At 37.2% G+C, this 18,533-nt stretch overlaps 1 protein-coding gene across 1 annotated transcript in view; it reads left to right on the forward strand.

Annotated features, from left to right (window-relative positions):
- Positions 1 to 264: 264 nt before the first annotated feature.
- The window catches only part of ASPM (assembly factor for spindle microtubules), a 52,647-nt gene continuing 34,378 nt past the window's right edge, over positions 265 to 18,533 (forward strand). The window contains 11 exon segments of the mRNA XM_077775106.1: positions 265 to 323; positions 326 to 558; positions 2,311 to 2,454; positions 2,610 to 4,095; positions 9,833 to 9,937; positions 10,344 to 10,490; positions 11,826 to 12,071; positions 12,349 to 12,416; positions 15,055 to 15,196; positions 15,779 to 15,909; positions 16,658 to 16,833. Of these exon segments, the coding sequence (XP_077631232.1) occupies positions 293 to 323; positions 326 to 558; positions 2,311 to 2,454; positions 2,610 to 4,095; positions 9,833 to 9,937; positions 10,344 to 10,490; positions 11,826 to 12,071; positions 12,349 to 12,416; positions 15,055 to 15,196; positions 15,779 to 15,909; positions 16,658 to 16,833 (2,909 nt within the window). The 5' untranslated portion in view covers positions 265 to 292.

An 18,533-nucleotide genomic window follows, 5' to 3' on the forward strand; every position in this document is an offset into this window, starting at 1 on the left:
GCTGCTCACTGATTGGCCTCGTGAGGAGGTGGGCGGTGTCCGGGAGCGCCCATTGGTGGAGGCGAGAAGTTTAAACCGAGGTTAGGGCCGAACTTGTCTTGCTCCCCTTTGGAGTGTGCGGATTTGTGGCGTTTGTTTCATTTTTCTGGCGTGTCGGCTACTAGAAACGAAAGGGGGGCGAATTCGCTCTCACGGCCTCCACAGCCACCTCCGACGGGACGCGGGCGGGGTCCCGGCTCCAGAGCAGCCTCGTGGGAGCGGCGCCAGAACCGGGAGGCGTCGCGAAGCTGCCATGGCGACCCGGCGTGTGGGGCGAAGCTGGGAGGNNNNGCGCGGGGCTCAGAGGCAGAGGTGGCGGCAGCTTCCCCGCCGGTCCTGTCTCTCAGCCACTTCTGCAGGTCGCCTTTCCTCTGTTTCGGGGATGTGCGCCTCGGAGCCTCGCGGACCCTGCCTCTGGCCCTGGACAACCCTAACGAAGAGGTGGCCGAAGTGAAGATCTCCCACTTCCCAGCCGCCGAGCAGGGCTTCAGCATCTCGCCGCGGTCGTTTGAGCTACAGGTAGGTGGGGGGCTGGGCGTGCCCGGACCGCGCCCCCTCTGCGGGCTCTCCCGCACCCTCCCTAGGAGGGGCGCGGCTTGGAAAAGAATCCCACAAAGGAAAGACCCGTAGTTCCTTTTCACTGACTCTGGGCTGGTCCTGGTCCCACAGGCTCTAAGGAAGGCTCGGGTGGGCGGTAACTTGGGCGGTGACAGCACATCACCGCGCGTGCACGGAGCATCGTTGGAAGCATTCTAATAGACCTTTATTAAATAGCTTTTTAATGGACCTAAGGCGTTGCCAAAGACTTGAAGTTCTAGAGTTAAGACTCTTGCCTATCCATCTATCTGTTTTTAAGATTGCCAGGAGTACCTTGGTTAGAGCAGCTTTTAAAAATTTTTTTGCTTCCTATCAGTCATCTTCATATGCATTTTAGTTTCCATATGTATCAGGGAAACTGACTCCAAATAGAGTCAGGGTAACTATGCTGATGAAATAGTGAGCTTTGTTTTGGCTAAATACGTCTACAGCAAAAAAAAAAAAAAAAAATGAAAGCACTTGTTCAGGGTTTGTGTTTTTTGTGTGTGTGATTTTTGTTTGTTTGTTTGCACGCTTTAATATTTTAATCCGTTGTTTCCTATGCTGTAGTGTAGTTTTAATGGGGGAATCCAGTTTAATTTTATGACTTGTTTCAAGAACAACCCGGGTACGTTTAATGCATTGCCTTAGCCATGGGAATGTTCCCATCCCTGTTACCAATTGGAAAATGTATGTTCTTATTTTGATGGCTGTGGCCTTCCCATTGAGCAGAACCTCTGAAGTGTGAAAATAAGCCATTAACTGATGGAGTCTGGCAGTTGTCTAAGCAACTGCTTCATAAGGCAGTGGGAGGAGGCTCTCATCTGAGGGCCATTGGCCTGTGCAGATGGTGGTTCAGTTACACTTAAGAACTTTTCTCTCTCCTCTATTTTAAGAATGCTTGCTTTTCTTTCTGTGGAAAGAGAGATTTTTTTTCCTCCCATCAATGTAATACTTTTTATTTTTGTTATGTGGACTAAGTTGTTTTATGGTTCCTCATTTTGTATTGTTAGAATATGCTGTTTTACAGGGTAAAAGTTCACTTTTTTCATTTACATTTTATTTATTTATTTTTTTAATGTTTATTGACTTATTTTTGAGAGAGGAGAGAAGGAGACCAGAGAGAGAGAGAGAGAGAGAGAGAGAGAGAGAGAGAATCCCACGCAGGCTCCACACTGTCAGCTCACAGCCTGATTCAGGGCTCGAACTCAGGAACCATGAGATAGTGACCTGAGCCAAAATCGAGTCCGTCACTTAACTGACTAAACCACCCAGGCGCCCGTCATTTTTTTAATGTTATATTTTAAAACTAGCTATTTATGATATTTTATGGTTTCTACTCCAAAACAAAACTTGTCTTTTCTCCCCTGAAAAACAATGGGCACAGTTTGTTTCATCATTGTTAGGGTTTTGCATTCGACAAATTCCTGCCAGGCCATGAGCTACAGATGCAATTAAGACTTTATTATGATTTTATTTTCTTGTTGAATCTTATTATTACTAGTGGGTTTTTTCCTTATAATGAAATGGATAGGGTAGGAAAATATATTTGACCTGTTAAATATTATCATGGTGTAGAGTATTGGTGACCAACAATTATTAATCCTCTACTATATTCTAAATTGTACATAATATGTTTTGGTTATTATGCATCACTACTTTTATAGTCATTCAAAATGTGTTCTTTAATTATAGCCTAAAGAAAAAATCATTATTTCTGTTAACTGGACACCATTAAAAGAAGGCCGAGTAAGAGAGATTGTGACCTTTCTTGTAAATGATGTTCTGAAACACCAAGCTATATTACTAGGAAATGCAGAAGAGCAGAAAAAGAAAAAGGTAATAAGTTTTAATCATTCTCTGATTTACTCTAAGAAAATAATATATAAAAATTATTTTGATGAAGTCTTAAAGTAACATGCATAATATTGCTAATTTAAAGGTAATTTTCAGTAGCTGTCAACTTAATCTGTATGTTTTGCTTATTTTTGCAGAGAAGTCTTTGGGACACAATTAATAAGAAGAAAATGTCAGCCTCTTCAAATAATAAGGGGATTTCCTATATTCAAAATGTTAATAAAACATTTTGTGTTTCCCAAAAAGTTGACAGAGTTCGGAGCCCACTACAAGCTTGTGAAAATTTGGCTATGAAAGAAGGCTGTTTCCTAACAGAAAACAACTCTTTAAGCCTTGAAGAAAATAAAATATCATTATCGCCTATTAGTCCCATTTTCAAAGAATGCCATGGTGAAACTTCCTTGCCTCTTTCTGTACGTCGATCTACTACATACACATCTCTTCATGCCTGTGAAAATGGGGAACTGTTGAAAGTAGAAGGTGATGATGGTTCAGAAGATTTTAATTTTAATGAGAAAGTTATAAGTGAAACTTCCTTTAACTCCATAAATAATATGAGTGGCCAAATTGAAGAGAATAGTAAACTTATTCTTACCCCAACCTGTTCTTCAACTTTGAACATTACACAAAGGCAAGGAAATTTTCTAAGTCCAGATTCCTTTGTAAATAACAGCCATGCAGCTAATAATGAACTAGAGGTAGCAACATGTCTTTCATCAGATACATTTATGAAAGATAATTCAAGGCCTGTGCATTTGGAATCAAAAACTGTACATGAAACTTACCGGACAATTTTAAGCCCAGATTCTTTCATAAATGATAATTATGGATTAAATCAGGATCTAGAATCAGACTTAATTAACCCAATTCTGTCTCCAAATCAATTTGTAAAAGATAATATGGCATATATATGTATATCTCAGCAAACATGTAAATTATCATCATTATCAAATAAAAATTCTCAGGTCTCACAGTCTCCTCAAGATCAGAGAACAAATGGAGTTTTACCTAGTATTCGTGAATGTCAAGGTTCACAGTCTCCCAAAGCTATTTTTGAAGAACCCAAAGCTTTAGAAATGAAGTCAGATTGCTACAGTTTTACAAAAAGTCAGCCTAAATTTTCTGCAATTCAGAATATTTCTAGTTACAGCCATGATAAACTTACAAGACGCCCAATACTTTCTGCCACTGTTACTAAAAGCAAACCCACTTGTAGCAGAGAAAAACAAACTGAGACTAATAAACCAAAGGCAAAAAAATGTCTCAACAGTGTCCCAGGTGAATTTGAAAAAGTAACAGATCATCAAAAAGAGAAAAGTGGTTTTCAGTCTTGTCTTCCAGTTATAGATCCTGTATTCAGTAAATCTAAGAGTTATAAAAATGCAATAACTCCTTCCTCAAAGACTACTTTAGTTGCCCGTAAAAGAAAGAGTGAGGGAAACAAGGAAGATGCACATGTGAGAGTTACGGTTACAGAACATACAGAAGTACAAGAAATCAAAAGAATCCATTTTTCTCCTGTGGAATCTAAGACGTCAACTGTTAAAAAAACAAAAAAGATGGTAACACCCATCTCAAAATGTATTAGCTACCGAGAGAAATCAAACCTGAGGAAGAAAACTGGTAAGTCTTGTTTGTAAAATCTTTAATGAAAGTATATATATAAGGAATATATTTTCTGTTTCTTTTGGTTTAGTTAATGTCCTGTTGATAAGCTTGCATTAAGTTGTACTTTTCATTTACCAGTTTGCTTAGTAGAAGATGGAAAAGTGTGGGGCTAAATTCTAAAATCGTTTTTTGTTCTTATTTAAACTTTGATATTTTGTTCTTTATGATGTTTTTGCATTAATTTCAATTTTAAACAATAGTGCATTAAAATACTTAACCTTGATTATGAGTTATTTGGTACCCACCCCACGTTTTATACCCAGGGGAAGTACTTCACTTGCCTCACCTTAGTCCAGGCCACACTTAGGCCACACTCTCCTAAAAGCATCTCCATCTCCAATCGCCATCTCTGTGGTTTTAGCATTTTCTCTAGAAACCCAGCTCCAACATTTTTTCTCCTCCTACTCACACAATCCTTTAATCCATCCTGGTTTCCACAGTCCTCACTCTGACATGTCCTTACTTTCCTACCTATAAAGCTTAGATTCCATCACTCCTCATCATCATTTCATTCGTCTCTCTTCTCCCTCATTGTATTTTTCTAGTATATTCCATCCCAGTCCAACTCTCTCTGCTCTGTGCCTAAACCTTGCTGGTTGATCTTTAAATTAATGACCACTAGTTTCAAGCAAGCCCTTAAATCTTTTTGGCTATATCTTTTTGGATTTATTGGCTTATATTGTCTTACTGTAGATGATCTTACCCCTCCCTTCTTTTCACCTGAAACGTCTAACACCTCTCATTCCTCCTCTCATGGTTGATGATAGGAGGTAACATTGACTGAGCATGTGTTTTGTCAGACCTAGCTGTAAGCACTGTACTATTACCTCATTTAATACTTATAACAATCACACAAAATAATTGTTATCAATACAATATTTTTTAATGTTTGGTTATTTCTGAGAGGGGGGGGAAGGGCAGAGAAAGTGAGGGACAGAATCCCAAGCAAGCCCTGTGCTGACACAGATCCTGTGAACACAACAGATCCTGTGCCCTTCAACCCAAGGGTGTTGCTTTAGCAATTGTTTTCTCTGTCTCATATCTTCAGCTTTTACTCTCTACTGGGTCATTTCTGATACAAATATGCTGTTACTACTTCCACTTCTTAAAATGAAATAAAAACAAATGTCTTATGAATACCGCTTATGTCTCCTCCAGCCCCTGCTCCATTCTTTTGCTTTCTTTTGAGCGAAACTCCTTGCAAGAACCTAAGTATTCACTTTGTGAGAGTTCACCGAGATGTGGATACTTTTTTTGTGTAAACATGACACTTGAATTAAAGGTGCTTTTTAATGTAAAAAATCACTTAGAAAGTTGCTTTTTTATTAGCGGTTTCCAATTCCTGTTCTGTTTTTTGAACCCACGTCAATCAGGTTTTGACTATTTCACTGAAACTTCTCCTATCAAGGTCCTTGAAACCTCCCTACTGTTAAATCCAGTAGATATTTCTGTCTTCATCTTGAACTATCAGCAAACTGTTGGATGCTTTGAACTTCTGCCTTCTTGGAACAGTTTATTCTGCCATCCCCACTCTCCCCTGGTTCTCTACCGACTTCGCTGGCTGCTTCTCTGTTGTCCTCGTGCAGTGCTCTTTCTCACCCAAGCCTCTAAATCCTGGAGTAAGTGAAGGCTTAGTCATTGAACCTTTTTCCTACTTTTACTCATTCTGCTGCTGATCTCATTCTGTCTCCTAGCGGTCAGTGCTGCCTATACATGGCAGCCTCCCAGTTTTGTATCTTTGGGATGGACCTCTAATCCAACATATAACATTTCTGTTTCACTGTCTAGTGAACATCTTTAATGTGTCCAAAGCCAAACTTTTGCTGTCCCCTCTCCCCTGATACATCTACCTGGCATGTTGCTTCCTGACCTCTCATCTCAGGCCCAAACCTTGTAAATGTCCTTAAGTGTGTTTCTCTCCAACCTTTTCCTTATGAATCCAAACATTCTGTCTCATTCCAAATTTAGTCCATCAACACATTCTTTTTTCTTTTTCTTTTTTAAAGTTTATTTATTGGGATGCCTGGGTGGCTCATTTGGTTAAGCAGCAACTTTGTCTCAGGTCATGGCCTGATGTTTAATGAATTCGAGCCCCCCATCAGGCTCTGTGCTGATAGCTTAGAGCCTGGAGCCTGCTTCAGGTTCTGTGTGTGTCTCTCTCTTTGCCTCTCCCCTGCTCTCTCTCTCTTTCTGTCAAAAAAATGAATAAGTGTTTAAAAAAATAAAGTTTATTTATTTATTTTGAAAGAGAGAGAGCCAGAGGAGTAGAGAGAGAGAGAATCCCAAGCAGGCTATGCACTGTCAGTCCTGAGTCCTACGTGGGGCTCCATCTCAGGAACCATGAGATCATGACCTGAGCCAAAACCGACTGAGCCACCCAGGCACTCCAAATAACAAATTGTATATTCCTTTTCTTCCGAATACAGAATTTGATCACTTTACACCATTTCCATTAGCACCTGATTTAGTCTGTGATATTGCAGGGCCTACTAACAGACCTTGTTTTCACCTTTGGCTTCTCTATAGTCTTTTCCAGTAGGAACTAGGGCAGTACTTTGAAATCTTGGAGTGTTATGCCTTCAGCTTTGGTTCTTCTTTCTCAAGGTTGCTTTGGCTATTTCAGGGTTTTTGTGATTCCATAGAGATTTTAAGATTATCTGTTTTATTCTTGTGAAAAATGCCATTGCAATTTTGATAGGAATTTCACTGAATCTGTAGATTGCTTTGGATATATGAACATGTTAACAATGTTGATTCTTTAAATCCATGAGCCTGGAATGTCTTTCTATTTATTTTTGTCTTCAGTTTCTTTCCTCAGTGTCTTACAGTTTTCAGTGTATGAGTCTTTCACCTCCTTGGTTAAATTTATTCTAAGGCATTTTATTCTTTTGATACAATAGTAAATGGAATTATTTTCTTAATTTCTCTTTCTGATTGTTTTCTCAGTAATTCAAATCTTTCATTTATTTCAAGTACTATAATGAGCTTTTATTAACTCTACTCCCTGATAAATTTCCCTCTAGGTACCTTCCCTAAGCAAATTTGAATTCAGCATATATGACACCTTGTATGTACCTGTAAACTCTATTTCTTTGGCTGTGTTGTTTCCTATAGAGATTATCTGACTAGATAATGAGTTCTTTGAGAATAAGGAACACACCTAAACCAGTTTTGATTTTCTACAAGTTGTCCAATAGATGATGAATTAATGACTTAGTAAATAAGCCACTGAAATGTTGACGTTTGAACCTATAGTTTCTTTAAGGTGGCCACCTAGTTGAGCCTCTTTGCATGGTTTAAAGAGAATTAGACACATTGAGTATCTGACTTAAGAGCCTTTATGAGAGCATTGTAAGTCACTAAGAATGGCTGACTCTTTTTTCTATTCTGGTGAACCTAGGAGAGCAGAGAAAGAAGTCAGTTTTCCAAGATGCATTTATTCAGTATTGATAAGGTGCCTACTGTGTGCTATGCATTGTTCTAGACTTTATGGATACGAGGAAAAAAGGTAGAATTTCTGTCTTAAAGTTGCCCTCAGTCCTCTGACTGAGCTATGCACAGGGAATCATGAAAGCACAGACATGGAGGCATTTTACTTGGCTTTTGTGAATGGCGAAGAGCTGTGAGAGGTTTCCAGGAAGGGCTTCTCACAAATTAAAATGACTCCAGGCAGAGGGACTAGCTTCTGCAGTGTTTCAGACTGAGGAATTTTTCCTCTTAATATTTAAAGGGTCAAATAAAAAGAAACTCAGAACCTAATAACTATTATGTCACAATTGACTGTGCTCCTTATTTTCACAATTGGCAAAGATTTGCAATCCTTCTAAATCAAAACTAAGCAAACTATTACTCTAAAGGTGCAGAGAATAAAAATTTAGCGTCGCAGGCCAAATAATCTCTATTGCGACTACCAGATCTCAACTATTGTAGAAGGAAAAAGAGTCATAGACAATGTGTAAATGAATAAGTGCCTCTGTGTTCCAGTAAAATTTTACTTATGGACACTGAATTTTGAATTTTATATAATTTTCATGTGTTGTGAAATACAGTCATTTTTATTCTTTTCTCATGTTTTTACAAATGTAAAAACTATTCTTGGATTGTAGACTGTACAAAAGTGGATGGATTTTGCCTCTGGGTCATAGTTTGCCCTCTTTTGTCTTTTCTTAGCTCTTCATTTATATTTAGTAGGTGTATAATCTGATGAAATCTGCTTTTGAGGGAGTGAACTGCTCATCTGTTATAATCTATATCAACCTATAAACCATCACTTTGCCACTGTGACTCTTATTGCAGTTTCCTTTGTAGGTACCACCTACTGTCTCCCTCAATCACTTGGGTTAGATAACCTGGACATCATCTGCAGTTCTCATTCTTTATCACCTGCCTAGCCAGTGGTTATTAAGGCTTGTAGGTTCTATTAGAATAACTTTTTCTAATTTGTCTCTACTACTTGTGTTTTAATTTAAATTCTCATAATAGCTAACTTGCGCCACTGTAATAGCTTCCTCCTAGCTTTCTGTCTCTAGTCTTGACCCCTTTTATTCCATTGGCCACTGTTTTCTAAACTATAAATGGTGGTATCACTTCCTAGATTTATATCTTTCATTGGCATATTGGGTACTTCCAACTGATTAATAGTGCAGGCTCTGGGACTGTAGTGCCCATCTCTGCCACTTACTAGTTTGTGTGACTTTGACCAACTAACTTAATTGTTTTAAGCTCCAGTATTCTAACTGTATAAAATGAAAATAAGATAATACACTTCTTTTTTTCTTTTTTAATTTATTACTGAGAGAGAGAGATAACATGAGCAGGGGAGGTCAGAGAGAGAGGGAGACACAGAGTCCGAAACAGGGTCCAAGCTCTGACCCCGACATGGGGCTCGAACCCACAAACCATGAGATCATGACCTGAACTGAAGTCGGACGCTTAACCAACTGAGCCACCCAGGTGCCCCAATAATAATACACTTCTTATAGGTTTTCTGGGATAATTGCATGAGGCATACTATATTAAAAGACTATGATCGTGCCTGCAAAAAAGTATTCAAACATTAGCTGTCACTATTATTTTTATTATGATTGAACTCTTTCCTACTTCTCTACTTCTATCAGCCTCTTTTTGTATTGTTTTTCTGATACGTATTTTTTATTCAGGCACTTTGCATTTCTGTCAACAGACCACATTCCTCATGCCCAACTTCCACTTCAAGAGTCCGCTCAAGTGTATTCCATTTAGGAAGGCTGTCCGGCCCTTTTCAGTGAAGTTAGCCATCCCTTCTCCTTGTTCTCAATGCTGCTTAAGTGTTGTGTTTTTCCTCTATGTAATATATTGTAATTCCTTTTAAACTTCCCTACTAGACTGAGAAGTTCCTAAGGGCTGGGGCTGTATCTTCACCTCTGCATTCTCAGCATCTACCAGAGAATCTGCAATATATACATAAAATAAATTTTGGTTGAATGTGACTCCTAGTTTTTATAGACCCAAGATAAAGTGTAGATTCTGGTCTCTAACTTCCAGGTGTAGGTTTCATTGACCACCACATTCATAGTGTAATACGGAGCACATAGTAGTTATTCAGTATTTGCTAAATGGATGTGATACTGAAGAACCCAAATTTAACTTTGAGTTCATTCATGGAATTTATTTCATTGTTAATGCTATTATTCTGCTTTCTAACTTATTTTAGATTCATCAGTATATAGAACTCCTAATTCTAAAACAAACAAAAGGACAAAACCCATTGTTGCTGTGGCACAGTCTACTCTTACCTTCATAAAACCATTAAAAACAGGTACGCGTTCATTATCTTTAAAGTCGTTGAAAAACTACCATGAATGAAGCACTAATGGCATTTCAAATGGAAATGAATTGATAATTTTTCCATTGAATTAAAGCCTGGAGGCATTTAAAAAATGTGTATTCAAATAACAATTAGGATATTTTCTCAGACTTCGGAGAAACTTACTCAGGTAACTTAGGACTTTTAAATAACCAGGAGGTACAGCTGTACTTTTTGCCTTTAAACTTTGATTATATTTCATACCTAAAGCGCTTTCAACCGTTTTCAGCAAATAGTGGAAAAACAAATATTGTTCAGTGTTTTAAAGGTGGTTTTGCTAGTAAAAATGGTTTTTGCTATATATTGCATAATAATTTAAAAGAGAATTTCTCAAGCAATAAACCAATTGTATTCTTAGATATTCCTAGACACCCCATGCCGTTTGCTGCAAAGAACATGTTTTATGATGAACGCTGGAAGGAAAAGCAGGAGCAGGGCTTCACTTGGTGGCTAAATTTTATATTAACTCCTGATGACTTCACTGTAAAAACAAATATTTCTGAAGGTAAACATTAAATTAATGTTAAAGTTAAATAATACTGTTTTAACAGATACTTTTTAACTTGAATTTTCTTTTTTTTGATTATACATATATATTATAGTTAATAGCATAGTTCACTAATTCATTGACATGAATGCTAAAGATTCATATAAGTGAGAATTTTTAGGGAATTCTATACTGAAGGTACTAACGTTTTGTTGTTTTTTTTTTTCTTTTTGCTTTCCATTCTTGTTCATTAGCCAATTCAATTTCAGCCTTGCAGGGGAATGAATTTTATTTTAGTACAGTTCCGTTTGAGTTAACAGTGAAACATGATTACTAAGAAATCCAGTTCAATCTTAACCACATTAATAAAGGGCAATGTCCTGGTGAATAAATCTAGTAGCCTTGCATGGCCTGATCCTTTCAGGCATATTATCTTCCCTGTGTCATCTCCACCTCCATGCACCTTACTTTAAGATGTGTGTAGACAAGCTATAGAATTTTGAGGAATCTTAAAACCAGTCGATATGGAGAAACATCTCAGTGTTTGTTCTGGAAAAGGGAAGACTCAGGTGTAGAATAAGATGGAAATATGCTGTCCTTCAAACATCTAAAGGCTTTTTTCCTGGGAGAGAAGGAAACTTACCTTTTCCTACTCTTGCATAGAAATGATAGGGATCAGTTCAACTCAAGGAAGAATCTTTGTAAACACTTAAATTGCCAAGCCATCACCTAGACTAGCTTTTAAGATGATAGTTTCTCCATTGTTAGAGTGTTTAGGGAGAGGCCAGTCTATGTTAAAGAACAATATATAGGATTTTTACATTAAAAGGCCCCTTTACTAGATGATCTCTAAGGCTGGTTTTCCTTTTCTCCAAAAGTAAACACAGCCTGATACTTACTTCTCTTTGTGGGAGAAAATGTGTTTTATAAAATTTCAAATTGCATTTCAAAATTTAAATGATTTTTTTTTTAAGTCACATCTTTTGGAGTTTTTTCTTTTAATTTATAAAGAGGATGGAAACAGAGAAACCAGTTAGGAGACTGTCTCATTAGTCTAGGTTAGAGATGATAGTGTCTGAACTTGGATAATAGTGGTGGGGAGTGTGAGGAGTAACTTCTCACTTTAGACTTGGGATCCATTTTGCAGGTAGAGCTCCAGGTTGCAATGATAGAATGGCCTATGATACTGAGTGAAGGGTGACACTTATATTTTGAAATAGAAAAGAGAAGAGCAAGCTTGGAAGGAGCAGAGAGTACTTCCTATTTTGGCCGTCTTAAATTGCATTTATTGCTGGATTTAAGGATATGGATCTATAGTTAACCAGACATGTTCTTCCTTTTGTTTTTACCCAGTAAATGCTGCTACTCTTCTTTTGGGAGTGGAGAGTCAGCATAAAATCAGTGTTCCTAGAGCTCCTACAAAAGACGAAGTGTCTCTCAGAGCTTATACTGCTCGGTGCAGGCTGAATCGATTACGTCGTGCAGCATGTCGTTTATTTACTTCTGAAAAAATGGTCAAAGCTATTAAGAAGCTTGAAATTGAAATTGAAGCTAGGCGGTTGATTGTTCGAAAAGATAGACACCTCTGGAAAGATGTGGGTAAGAAGATTTAGAAATCTTGAGATTAGTTCTTTTAAAACACTTGAGATTTTGTATTTTAGAGTCAGATTTGTACACGATTTCACATTGCTGCCTAAAATCTTTCTTATGCACTTTAATATGATCACATATACATTTAAGAATGGATATATATTTAAACTAACTGATTTCATATACGTGATTATCTTTTTTCCACTGATTTCTCTCCATAAACTTTTATTTATTGTCTCTATTTGATTAGTGGTCTGAGCTTACATGCTTTTCACATGCATTTCAGGAGAAAGGCAGAAAGTCCTGAATTGGCTGTTATCATATAATCCTTTATGGCTACGAATTGGCCTAGAGGTAAGTATAGGCACTTCAGTTTTTGAAATGATATACTTAAAAATTTTTTTTAATTATTTTTAATATTTTTTTATTATTTACTTTTATTGTGTACTTTTTTATTATACATTCTTTTAGTAGACTTTTTACTATATATTTTTAATAGATTCTTTAACAAAATATGATTTCACTTATATAATCATTGGTTAGTTTAATTGATCTTTGAATATAAAATTTAAGGTCCTTTAATAAATACTCATCAAGTAATTAGATCATGCCATTATATATTATTGCCATATTATCACAAAAGAACTTTCCTGTTAGTTTTCTTAAATATATATAATTTGGTACTTGATATAATAACAGGTATAATAAACTCATTTTTGAGCTTTTACAAATGATAATACTAGGCTGTTTTAAATATATTTTCTAGGGGCACCTGGGTGGCTTAGTCGGTTAAGTGTCCAACTTCAGCTCAGGTCATGATTTCGCAGTTTTTGAGTTCGAGCCCCACGTTGGGCTCTGTGCTGACACCTCAGAGCCTGGAGCCTGCTTCAGATTCTGTGTCTCCCTCTCTCTCTGCCCCTCCCATGCTCATGTTCTGCCTCTCTCTGTCTCTCAATAATAAATAAAAACGTTTAAAAATTTTTTTTAAATAAGTAAATATATTTTCTAATTGAAGCCTCTTCAAAACCCAGTGAGGTATTATTATTTCCATTTCACTGACAAAACTAAAGCTTAGATTTTAAGTATCATGCCAAATGCCAATTGGTCGTCAGGATTTGAATCTATACCAGTCTGATGCCAGAGCCCAAACTTGTAGCCATATTGATATAGCACTTACCATAAAATGTTGTTGAATTTTAGTTTTTCACTTGGTGCGTGGCTCAGTATGCTTAGAATTTTAAAACTGAATGGAAGGGGACCTTAGTAGTTGACTATTAAAAATATGATTTTATTTAAAAACTTCTCTGTTTCTAGATTTTTTTCATCTTTTACTGGTATACTTTTACATTTTCCTTAGGCTTTTTGCCACAGTTATGTGAGATAACACATATAATAGATAGACTCACTTCAGTTTATTCTAGGTGTTAGAATAGAATGATGTTCGGGACTGACAGGAATTGTCAACAATAATTTGGCTTTTATTTATCAAGAAATTTAGGCCCAAAGAGAACAAATGATAAGCTTACTGTGGTGACACAGCTGTATAGTGTCATTGCTAAGATTTCTTATTTCAATTTAGTATACTCTCATTAATTGGAAAATTACTATCAGCCTGCTCTGCTTCACAAGTCAAATAATTTTAGAACCTTAGCCTGGAGTATAATCCCTCTATTTGGGACACAGTGTTTTGTGCCAAAGGTAAAAAGAGGTTTAGGTAGAAACTTAATGCCTTTTTTTTTAATAATTTTTTTTTAATGTTTTATTTATTTCTAGGAGAGAGAGAGACAGCGTGAGCAGGGGAGGGTCAGAGAGAGAGGGAGTCACAGACTGAAACAGGCTCCAGGCTCTGAGCCGGCAGTCAGCACAGAGCCCGACGCGGGGCTCGAACCCACGAACCGCGAGATCATGACCTAAGCGAAAGTCGGACGCTTAACCGACTAAGCCACCCAGGCGCCCCAGAAACTTAATGCCTTTTAAAACTTCTGTTTGGATGTAGTGCACATATTCCACTGGCCAGAGCCCATTATTTGGCCAAACGCAAATGAGCTAGGAGGGCAAGTCCACGGCAGTTGGCTGGGATGTATAATCCTTTTAGAGGAAAGGGAGGGATGAGACTTTGTGAACAAAATACTTTACCTCACCGCCATCCCTTAAGGTTCTGGGAGTAGGCGTGACCTTTGAGGATTTTAAGAAAATGAAAAAGGCAAAAAACATAGGTAAATAAAAATACAGATTTTCTGTTTTGACATATACTTTCTCTGCTTTTGTCCCTATTTTGTTAATGTAAGGTTATAGGGTATAATTTGATATGTTTTTAGTGTTTTTCTAATTGCTTTAAAAATCATTAAACTAGACATGTTGATATAAATTTTGAATATTTACGTTTCTATTGTACCTTCATGATATACTTAGTGCAATAGTTCTCATTGAATTTGAACAATATGCCTATGTTTGGTAGTTGTTTTTTTTTTTTTAATGTTTGTTTCATTTTGAGGAGAGAGAAAGAGACAGAACATGAACAGGTGGGGGGCAGAGAGAGAGACAGGGAGACACAGAATACGAAGCAGGCTCCAGGCTCTGAGCTGTCAGCACAGAGCCCAATGCAGGGCTTGAACTCACGAACTATGAGATCATGACCTGAGCTGAAATCGGTTACTTAATCGGCTGAGTCAACCAGGCACCCCATACATTTAACAGTTCTTTAAAGGAAAACATTAAAATGTAAATATCACTTGTCAGATATTTAAGAATTTATCTTAGCCCTGAACTTTGGGCTTTTTTCATCATATACCATATACACTAAAAACTGCACAAAACATATACAGTTTATAGAAGTTATTTAGCAAATATCCATGTTATGTACTTACTATTTAGAAAATAGAACATTGCCAGATCCTTAAAAGATCATAGTCTGCTCTCCCCACCTCTTGTATACTTTTGTTTTTTAAAGGTAACATAGTCTTGACTTTAGCTTTAATTTCTTCCTTTTCAGACAATTTATGGAGAACTCATATCTTTGGAAGATAATAGTGATGTCACAGGGTTGGCTGTGTTTATTCTGAATCGCTTACTTTGGAATCCTGATATAGCCGCTGAGTATAGACACCCCAGTGTTCCTCATCTATATAGAGATGGTAAGTAGTTCTGCCCCCGCTGCATCCTTTCCACACTATGCATAAATGTCGTCTTTTTATTCTTCCTGTCTCTATTTAAATTTTCCCTTCTTAGAACTGCTAATATGAAGAGTCCCTCTCCACTCTCCTCCCTTTCTTTACCCTCATCATTCCCCCTCATTTCCTCCATCACTATAATTATTTTTACCTTTTTTTGTCTCTACTCACCCTGTCCCCAGAAGTAGGCATTAAGGCCTGTGGAGATTATAGCTGTTTCAGTTTGCTACCATATATGTGGCACCTAGGATACTACCTGCATAGTAGGTGCTCATTAAATATTTGTTGCGTGAGACAAACTAAGTCACTTGATATCTCTGTGCCTCTGTTTCTTCCTCTATGAACTGGAAATATTAAATGGTACCTGCCTCATAGAGTTACTATGAGTAGTACGTGAATTCATACATATAAAACACTGAGAAAGGTGCATAGAGTTCTATTTGTGGTTATTATTACTTTTCTTTATTAGCACATTATTATCGTATTTTAAGGTGAAACTTGTCTTTCACATAATAACTTGCTATGTTTTTTTGTACTTCATTGAAGGTCATGAAGAAGCTTTGTCTAAGTTTACATTGAAAAAGTTATTGTTGTTGGTTTGTTTCCTGGATTATGCCAAAATCTCCAGACTTATCGATCATGATCCTTGTCTCTTCTGTAAAGATGCTGAATTCAAGGTATGGTTTTCATTGTCTTTTCTATTTCACATTTAAGACTTTTGCTTGTTTCCATTGTATATTTTCTCCTTAAAAACTTTTAAGTTTGCCACAGTACTCTGGAGTGGAATAGGAATCCCGTGTAGTCTGTCTTACTAGTTACTAGTTCTAACCCCACTAACTTATTGGTTGACCTTTTGCCAGCACACCGCGTTAACTTTGATTTGGAAATCAATGAAACTACACTTCTGAGGAATTAACTTGGGGTTGGGGAGAGATTTCTTTTCTAATTTAGCATATTATCAAATTGATACTAATTTTTGGAGTCTATTAATTAAGAGCAATTTTTTAAAGCCTTAAATTGGAAATAGATGTTCATTATTACCAAATGATATAAAACTGACATTTTTTTCTTTAAATGTGTATTTGTTTATTTTGAGAGAGAGGGAGAGAACATGTACAAGAGCGGGGTACAAGCAGAGAGAGAGAGAGAGAGAGAGAGAGAGAGAGAGAATCCCAAGCAGGCCCTGCACTGTCAGCACAGAGCCTGATGTGGGGCTCCATCCCATGAACTGTGAGATCATGACCTGAGCTGAAACCAAGAGTCAGAAGCCTAACCTACTAAGCCACACGGGCGTCCCCTGATATTTTCTCAATACTACCATTATTTTTACTTTATTTTTATATGCACAAAATTTTAAGAATTTGTTATTATTGTAAACAAAAGTATAATCTTGGAATATAATACCTGCAACTTGTTTCTCCATAGACTAGCAAAGAAATTCTTCTGGCTTTTTCACGAGACTTTCTAAGCGGTGAAGGTGACCTTTCCCGTCACCTTAGCTTTTTGGGATTACCTGTTAACCATGTTCAGACACCATTTGATGAATTTGATTTTGCTGTTACAAATCTTGCTGTGGACTTGCAATGTGGAGTGCGTCTTGTGTAAGTATAAGAAATAAGAATTATTTTCCTTAATGGAATAGACTAAAATTTTCTGGAAAATACTTTTCTGCATTTACGTATTCTTTCCTGCTTTTTAATATAATGCAATAAATTTTAGGATTAAAAAATTGGGGTAAGTATCTGCAGCGCTTTTTTCTTTTTAATGTTTATTTGGTTTTTGAGAGAGAGAGAATGCAAACAGGGGAGTGTCAGAGAGAGAGGGAGACACAGAATCTGAAGCAGACCCCAGGCTCTGAGCTAGCTGTCAGCACAGAGCCCGACACGGGGCTCGAACTCATGGACTGAGAGATCATGACCTGAGCCAAAGTCAGAGGCTTTAAGGGACTGAGCCACCCAGGTGCCCCAGTATCTGCAACACTTTTGTAAAATGTGTCGATTTTAAACCTTGTGTCCTGTCCACATTATTTTTTCCATGCTGGCAGTGAACAGGGTCACTGTGAGTAGAAACTATTGATGCCCCAGAATAGGAATTGGGACAAGCATAGAACTAATTAAAATATCAAACATTTAAGTGATACGTATATCATCAGCAGTTTCATGAGTACTACATCATTTGCGACCAGTTCTAGTGGTATTAATAACCTTGTTTTACATCTGAGGAAAAGTAAGATGGAGTAACAGGGCTTGCCCATGTTTTATACCAGGGTATTGGGACATAAACTCAGGATGTCAGGCTTCAAAGCACACAGCATTTGTTAGCAACAAACTGGAATCTGCAAAATTGGCTTTTATGTGAATCCAGTGAGCTATTCCTTCTTTGGAAGGAGTGGCCATGACCACGGTAGTACAGTTGACCACTTTAGGATATCCACAGTGGAAACATTTGTCTTATTTCTAGGAAACTCTCCAAATTTCTGTTACATTTGACATGTGTGAGGAAGGGATCTCTGGAATCTCCACCTCTTCAGAAGCAACATACATGTCACATGCTTCCTTCTAAATTAAATTTGCATGAACACTCTTTTCTGATCATATATTCTCACAAGGTAATAGCTTCTGAACTTTGCTGTAGCTTTCTCTTACTCGGGTAATTTCCATATAGGCTAGAGCATTTGCTGAAAATGTTTTACATGTGATTTTTGTATTTAATTTGTTCATTTTATAAACCCAAGCCACCACACCTGCTTTCTGGCCAATGGGAATTCACATTTTTAGATTTTTTCTACTTTCCAGGAGGAACAGAGATTGGGTTTATGTTTAGTGCTGTTTTCCAAAATGAAAGACATTTTTTATGTTTTTATGAGAGTTACTAAGGACTTAGCAGTGTTGAATGTTGATGCTTTTTATTTGATCAGAAACTCTCACTGACCATGCATACCAGATTTCTACTTTCTTCAGTGTCAGCAAAATGATCATAGATCTCTGAGGTTATTTGAGAATGCTTCAGAGTGGTTTGTGTACTAATGCCATAGATGATGAAGTGGTCTGTTGTTGCAGAAATGCTTCATATGTTGATTGGGCAGTTGGCGTGGAATGATCTTAAGTTGTCTTCTAACCTTCAAAAATTATGGTTCTATAAACAATTTTGCCAAATCCATTGAAGCTTGCTTTTACTGTAGAAATCCTGATTACTGTCTAGTAGATAAAATACTAGTGACCTAGATGATGTTAGGGGTTTGCATTTAAATTGTAGTATATGTGTCTTTTTAAGGCAGGTACTCATTTTTACAATAATCTGG

This window comes from Crocuta crocuta, unplaced genomic scaffold (assembly GCF_008692635.1).
Source record: "Crocuta crocuta isolate KB4526 unplaced genomic scaffold, BGI_CrCroc_1.0 scaffold207, whole genome shotgun sequence".
NCBI lineage: Eukaryota > Metazoa > Chordata > Mammalia > Carnivora > Hyaenidae > Crocuta > Crocuta crocuta.